An 8416-nucleotide genomic window follows, 5' to 3' on the forward strand; every position below is an offset into this window, starting at 1 on the left:
GTAAGCAATGATGTCATCACCAGCTAGCTAAGAAGCCGAAATCCGTATTTCTGTAGCTACAGGCTGCAGCTAGCCTACAGGGATATATAGAAAAGAGAAGAAGAAGAAGAGGAAGAAGAAGTAGGCAATCCGCTTTGGTCCTTTGCTATAAATCATTTTCTAGCTTTTAATTTGTTGGAACGTAAGTAATATATCTATGATTGCGAATGTCGGCATGAAATTAATGATTATTATCTCCATAATTTGCATTATTTTTGGGGATGAATGATTACAACTTTATTTTATTTGATATAATAATTACTTGCTTCCCCTTGTCGAGCACCTTATACATGTGTTTTGGACTGAAACTATTACGTTAGTGAACGTGGAAATTAATGGTTTTTTTTCTTCTTAAAAACAGAAAAAGAAAAAGAAAGAAAGACTAGAATAAAAAAAAAAAAGATTGGTCTGGTAAAAAGAAGATCAACTGTGCAACAATCCTGACGCTTAAGATTAGTTGGAGGATGGAGATTGGAGATTGCTTTCCCTGGACCTATATATTTATATTCTATATTATATAAGAATATATCAAAACTTTTTGTACAGAGAGAAACCTAGCAATTAGATAGCATTGCTGACGATCAATATACCAGAAAGTGTGGAGTGTGCGGTGGGGACTGGATAGCACACCCCTACTATATTCTGTGAAATAAAGTTGGTTATGTTTTTTTCTTAAAAAGAAAGTTGGTTATGGTTTGAAAATTAATTTACTTTCTTCTATATCACTGATAGAATTCCTTGAAATTTACAATAGATTAATATAATTGAAATTGATCCCACCTAATACTCCATATACATGATCTCTCTCTCTCTCTCTCTCTCTCTCATCGTTAGGAACAAGAGAGATCCCAAGTTTACTAATTCCAGTCTCCCTTTAATACACACACACAAAACACATATATAACATCGCTTAATATAAACAAAAAAACCCAATAATTAATTATGAATAGTGCTAATGGTTAGGGTACATGTTTTCAAGTTATATTGTTGGTTAGTGCTAGTAGTATTTTTGTTACGTAATAATACGGTCTATTGATGTCCTAGATCTTTGTTTGTAAGTAAAAAATCTTAACGGCGAATTTGATACCAAAATATATGTTGGTATTTGTATATTATAGTTATAGCAAACAAAATAAAAAATAATAATAAAAATCTGTAGTTAGACATTAGAAGTTAGAAGTTAGAGTTAGGCTTTGACGGGACCCTCATCCTCACTTTTCTAGAGGAGAATGATCTATCGATGGTGTAATTTGCGTGTGCTTATGTATTAGGTTAATATAATACAAAGCCCCAATTCATTGATTGAAATTAATAAAAATGAATTAGGTTTTTTTTGTTTGTCGGAGTGAATTAGGGTTAGAGGGAGCTAAGGTTTCCTCCCGTGTTGGAGAAATTTTATCGACGTGTCCTCCATCCGTTCTCCTTAAGAAGTCAAGCTATTTTCAAGGGTCAAAGCTTTGTATCGCCAAGGCATCATCCACCATATATATATATATATATATATGCATGCATCCATAGTCCATATACACACTTGCTAACTCTATATATAGTACTCCTCGGCAGCATATTTCCAACGCTAGCTAATCCTACCGTTTAATCATCTTCGATCTATCGTCGCCCGATCTAACAACTGATATATACTATATGAGGTTTGAAAATTATAATATATTATGTACGTACATATACACCATATTTTGTCGAATTTTTTGTTTTTGCTCTTGAATCGTTAGGTACTTAACAATCATATATATAATTGTGCCTTAATGAATTAACTGCCACATAGTAAAAGGAGTAGTTCATGCATATACAATACATTGTAATGTAAATTGAACTTGATATGTATATATTTCCTCCATCAATTTTCCTAACTCGTTCTTTTTTTTTTCTTTTTTTTTTGTTGGGTGCATGATATATTAAAGGTAATTGATCGATCTTATTATTAATGATGGGGAGATCATCAGCAACAGCATCAGCGTGGTGCGATGATGATCAAGATGAAAAGAGCAGCACAGATACAATGATAAAGAAAGGGCCATGGACACCAGAAGAGGATCAAAAGCTTGTGGAATACCTTGAAAGATATGGGCATGGGAGTTGGAGAGCACTCCCCAAGCTGGCAGGTTTGAACAGGTGCGGTAAGAGTTGCAGGCTGCGCTGGACCAACTATCTCCGGCCTGACATCAAGAGGGGTAACTTCTCCCAGGAAGAAGAGCAAACCATCCTCAACCTCCATTCTCTTCTTGGCAACAAGTACGTACTAATGATTAACTACTAGTAGTTGGGCCCTAAATATATCTTTGATTAATTATGTATTAATTCTTCTCCTTCTCTTTCTTTAAATTAATGATCCATATGCATGCATATCTCTCTATAAAGACTAATTTAAACATATGGAATTAATATCATGTAAAATTTTGTTAATTAATCGAGTGCATGGCAATTAACTTACCTTAAAGCGCGCATATATGCAGATGGTCGGCGATAGCTAGCAATCTTCCTGGAAGGACGGATAACGAAATCAAGAACTTTTGGAATACCCATTTAAAAAAGAAGCTGCTCAAAATGGGCATCGACCCTGTCACCCACAATCCTATCTCAACCACTGGTACTAACATTGATCATCATCAGTATCTCATGATCATCAATCAAATTCTTTCCAGTTTGGCTCCGCAGTTGCTCGCTGCTTCTTCTTCTTCTTCTTGTTCAAGCACTAGTACATGTAATCCTCTGATGCTGAATAATCCATGGGAATGGGACCGTATTAACAACATCAATAATAATGTGAATATGAATGCTCTCCTGGGGCTCCACTTGTCCGACGCCAAAACCGAAGTTTTGCAAACCATACTTCAACAGCAACTCCTAAGCACTGGTAGTCCTCCAAATAATAGTAATTATGTGGAGGCCGCTCTTAATTATCTTTTAGGGTCATCATCATATTCATATAATAATTCAGTTCCTGATGATCATCATCAACAGATCTGTGGTCAATATCATTCTCATCATCATCCCCAAAGTTTTAGCGTCAATATTGGTGCCCCAGTTCATACTAATACTCAATTTTCCCACTTAAGTATTCCAAACATAATACATAAACCTCCTCATCTTCTTGAGCACGATCAGCAGCCACTGCCGGTATACGTGGCAAGCAGCGCAGGCCCAGCCTCAAACTTGATTTATACGGCCGGCACGATGATCAACAAGACCGGCCAGCAGCTCGGTGGCCCATCATCAGGATCATATTCATATGCAACTCCAACAGTAGCTTCAGATCATCATCAACTACCTCTTTTGGTGCCCTCACCCGAGTGTTCTGCTGCCAATATTAATCTAATGACGGGAAATAAGATTGTTGATACTAGGACTAATAACCCTAATACTAATCAAGATCATGTAATTTCTGACCCAAACTCACGCAGTACTTCAACTACTTCAACCACCTTTGAAGCTTGGGGGGATCTTATGGATCATCATGATGAACCAACTAATCATTCCTACTGGAAACACATCATCCTAGATCGTAAGTACTAATAATATATTAATCTTGTTCTCTCTTTTTTGTTTATTTCCTTTTCTTTAGCTATCTAATAATGAACTGTTGCTTTTGCTCTTTAATTCTTTTGCATGCATGAATAATGATGTATATATTTTGTCATTAATTTGCAGCTTAATTAGCATCTTTGCAGACATGGCCAATCTCGTAGAAGATCAGTTTCATTTCATGTCCCAGCTGGATCGATCCATTTAATTATATAGTATACCAGATCAATAACTTTAGCATGTTCATCTACATATACGTACCGATGGCTTTACAATTATGTAAAAACAAAAAAAATGGGTATACCCATGGTATCCTTCATGTGTAAATAGTTTTTTTAAATTTATTGAACCACATATATAGTATCAGCTTGAACTGATCCGTTTTTTAATATGTATACTTTTTTTGTTTCTTGATCTGGCTATAAATCTACGAATCCGGATCCTCGCCGAATCTTCTTTGTGAGGATTATAAGAATCTGTTAATCGTATTCGTTTATCGTACATCGTGCGGTCAAAAATCATTTTAAATATTTTTACTTAAAATTAAACACAAATAATACTTGATAAAAACTGACCGCACGATGTACAATAAACGAACATGATTCACAAATCCTCAAGATCATCACCAAAAAGATCCGGAAAGAATCCTGTTGGTAAATCTACAACTCCAATCCCAATTTTTCATTTAATTTGACATTGGAGCTAGAGCCTAGAGGGGATCTTTGCCATGGTGACCAAACAGTGGGTGCATGGTACAAAACCAGGCACGAATTGAAATTGGTAAGTGAAAAAGACAACTCTAGTAAAAAGTAAAAATGGGGTTTGACCTTTGAACCTTATGTCAAACATCTCTTTAACGTGTACAGTCACGAAACCCTAGCTACAACAAATCAAATACGGCAAGTGATCTTCTACCACATTGATGAAAATGAGTGTTGTTCTTGCATCACAGCATGAGTTTGAGTTCCGTCGACTACCTGATGTAACATCTAATCTAATAAATCTAATGTTTGACAAAAAACTAATTCATATATATACTTATATCAAACTTTTGATAGAAAAAAACTTGAGACTTACATCACTCATTGAGTTGGTAAGGTTTATTCTCTTGTTAGAACAAGGGTTAAATTTGAGTTCCACTGCCGGCATTTAGTGAGTGATTTGTAAAAATTAAAAAAAAGCTAAGACTTTGTTATGATATATGTGTGTTTATATACAGAGGATGCAAAGGTGACATGCAGACCCCATTTAATTGATTGTGAAGTAATTAAGAAAAATATATTCATAAGATTTCTAAAGAGAAATCCCAGTTAGAAGCAAGCTAACCTTCTTGTACAACGACAACAAGGGTTGGTACCCTATATATTGAGTATTGACCTATAAACGCAACTAACCCTATACCTACCCTTGCCAAATATGTATAGATTCTCACCTAAGTTTTCATGATTGTCATGCCAATCAGACGATCGGGATACACACAAATAGTGTAGTTGCGGTTATAAGTAACGGCATTCTCAATTAAAATAACATGATTCAAGTTTGTTTGTGTGTATGTGCTTGTTATAAGTAAATGTAGATGTGAAGGTGCCCAAGGAACCACCCTAAAATACGTTGTTAGAGGCGTTGGTATTCATAGATCTGTTACTTTCTTTCAACCCTGTGTAGGTGGTATTAGGTGAGGGGATACACGCAGAACCATTTAATTGTGGAACAAGCCACGCACCTTTGAGTTCTCGGGATGAGGTGAGAAGCTAGTTCCCAAGTGAGTAGCTAAAAAGAGGGCAATCAAGCAAGCGATCGTAGGTACGTTATTTATTTATATAAGCAGATTGTGATACTTTTTTGCCCGCACACGACCATTGTTGGAAAATATTATTATTTAGATTTATTTTAATGTTTGGTTTTTTGGGCTTAACCCGTTAGTATTAGGGTTTTAGTCTAGGGTTTGCTTTGGTCTTTCTCTATATAAAGACATCTTTGTTTTGTTTCTGATGATCAATCAATAAAGCTATGTTTTTCCGGTATACTTTTCTACTTGGTATCAAGAGCATGTTCTCTAGACCTATCTCCCGCCGTCAGCCTGACTGATTCCTAAAATCGTTGGCCTACCACCCCGCGCTGCTACCTTGAATCTGCATCACCGTCGTCAGCAACCTAACCGTTCCGTATCCAGATCATCTCCACCATCATGTCCACCTATCTGCACTCTACCACGCGGCCACCACACTATCACCCATGCACCACTGTTTGACAAAGCCCAGACCCAAGGAGCACTTAGATCGAGTTCGTCTTAGACTTGCACAACAACCATTTGAATCCTTGCAAAAATCCGACAATTTGCATCTGCACCGCATCAGCACCTGACGACCCGCACCAGCCCCCTGTTTCTTTCTGCAACCATCTGAATTCGAACCGCTGCTTAGGCCCGTTTGTACCTGCATCCCTCGCAATCTGGCAACCTCTGCACACTGCACGCTTGCACCAGAGTTTCTGCACTGCACCAGAGTGTCTGACCGCCCCCTGCACTGGCATCAATCTGCAACAGTACTAGATTAGTATTGTTGCGGCATAACCATATCAGATTATTATTCGCTGATTGCTATCAGGTATTTTTCTTAGTGTTGTCATTGTAGATATGGCATCTACAAAGGATGATTCCTTACAATCTATTGGTGTGAAATTAAACGGAAATAATTATGTATATTGGGCGTATGTGATGAAGAATTTTTTGATTGGAAAAGGACTGTGGGGCTATGTTTCTGGAATGGTTTCCATTCCGAATAACCCCAAGGATGAAAAATATGTTGAATTGTTTGCTGCATGGGAGATGAATAATTCAAAGATTATTACTTGGATTAATAATTCTGTTGATTTGGCTATTGGAATGCAACTGGCTAAGTTCTCAACGTCTAAGGAAGTTTGGGATCACTTGGCAAAGTTGTATACCAAGGCCAATTTTGCTAAGAGGTATCAATTGGAAATGGAGATTCGTACAATCCAGCAAGGTGATAAGAGTATTCAAGTGTTTTACAATGAACTGACCAATCTTTGGGATCAACTTGCATTGACTGAGCCTGAAGAACTCGGCATTGTCAAGCTTTATTGTAAATATAGAGAAGAACAACGTCTTGTTCAGTTTCTAATGCCTCTTCGGGATGAGTTCGAGACGCTCCGTAGCTCCATCCTTCATCGAACTCCTCTTCCATCTGTTGATTCTGTTCTTAATGAGTTACAAGCAGAAGAGGTTCGTGTGCAGTCGCATAGGCTCTCTTCATCGTCGTCAAATACTTCAGCATTTGCTGCAGCAAGGTCTCGTAGGGTTGCTATGGATGAGTGTTCTTATTGTAAAGGGAAAGGGCATTGGAAGTCCCAATGTCCTAAGTTGTCTCAGCAACATGAACTTCCATAGAAAGGAGGAGCAACTACTGTTTTGCATATTGGAACTAATTCAAAATCTGAATCTAGGAAGGATGATTGGACATGGTAGTTTGAAGTTGGCATCGGCATTGACATGGTTGTATTTTAAAGTTGGCATCGGCATTAGCATGGTTGTGTTTTTCATCGGCATTGGCATTGGAATTTGGAGTCTTGCATCCACATCTACTTTGGCAAACTCATATCGTGAACCGCTATGAGTTTGACGAGGGGTGTTGGAAAATATTATTATTTAGATTTATTTTAATGTTTGGTTTTTTGGGCTTAACCCGTTAGTATTAGGGTTTTAGTCTAGGGTTTGCTTTGGTCTTTCTCTATATAAAGCTATGTTTTTCCGGTATACTTTTCTATTACCATAAGTTATCTTTGCTTATTTCCTTGCTTATCAACCCTCGAATGATTTGGTACACTAAAAAGAGGGCAAATGGTAGTAAGACCATAATCTACTAGTATCATACAATAATCATCAACAAAAATACACTCCTTATATGTATGTATGTATGTATGTATGTATGTATGTATATGTTAATAATGGAACAACATATGAGGAGTAACAAATGGTAGTAAGACCATATAATGTGTCAAGTGATGCATACAACAATATTTAATAAGATACTATCATTAATTGACATGCCACTTACATGTTATTTGTCGCATCACGTACCTGGTATAAAAATATGATATTCCTAACATTTTTTATATTTGAAAAATAGAAGGGGGCTATGCTTAGGTTGTATCTTGTATGAGTTGATTCAAGGGCTTCTGTTTGATATGGTCTAGCAGTATTCCTCTTCATTTGTAAGTGAGAGGTATTAGATTTGATTCCCGTCAAATATGAATTTGAATCACATTATTGTTAGCCCATTATGAAGTTAAACCCATCTCCTTTCCTCTAAAAGTAGGTAATATCGTTTGTTAAAAAAAAAGAAAAAAAAAGAAGCGTTGTTTCATATGGGCCGGGCCGTTGTCCTCTACTAGACTAGACATCGCCCGGGCTTACTTGTTTTTTGTCTTGTGGGTCAAAAAGCCCAGGCTTAATTTAATTGACTGGGGCCTTGGATATCGATTTCGACCCACTGAAGGGCTGAACTTGTAAACGACAAGTAACGAGGTACAAGTAAATTATTGAGGACGAGGGAGGATTCATCCATTAAAGTAACAACGTTGCATGCAAAGACCATGGCCAACTTTAATAGTCTGATTTAAATATAAAATTTATAAGCAAGAGAGACGGAGGGAGGGAGGGGTTTTGAATTCACACTTTTTTTTTCTTTTTTTTTTCAAATAACTTGACTTTGGATTGACTCTGTTGTTGCGAGTTGAGTTTGCATACTGCATGTGGATTGTGGAGGGTGACTACCGAGTAGAGTAATGTAATTTACTTAAGAACGAATCAACTCAA

At 36.9% G+C, this 8416-nt stretch overlaps 1 protein-coding gene across 1 annotated transcript; it reads left to right on the forward strand.

The window, feature by feature from the left end:
- Positions 1 to 1584: 1584 nt before the first annotated feature.
- LOC103445818 (transcription factor MYB53-like) lies at positions 1585 to 3956 on the forward strand. The gene is made up of 4 exons (XM_017331673.3): positions 1585 to 1688; positions 1959 to 2289; positions 2511 to 3559; positions 3706 to 3956. The coding sequence occupies exons 2-4, from the start codon at positions 1982 to 1984 to the stop codon at positions 3708 to 3710; spliced, it is 1362 nt and encodes a 453-aa protein (XP_017187162.1). The 5' UTR covers positions 1585 to 1688; positions 1959 to 1981; the 3' UTR covers positions 3711 to 3956.
- The last annotated feature ends 4460 nt before the right edge of the window (positions 3957 to 8416 follow it).

This window comes from Malus domestica, chromosome 01 (genome assembly GCF_042453785.1).
Source record: "Malus domestica chromosome 01, GDT2T_hap1".
In the NCBI taxonomy this organism is placed as follows: domain Eukaryota; kingdom Viridiplantae; phylum Streptophyta; class Magnoliopsida; order Rosales; family Rosaceae; genus Malus; species Malus domestica.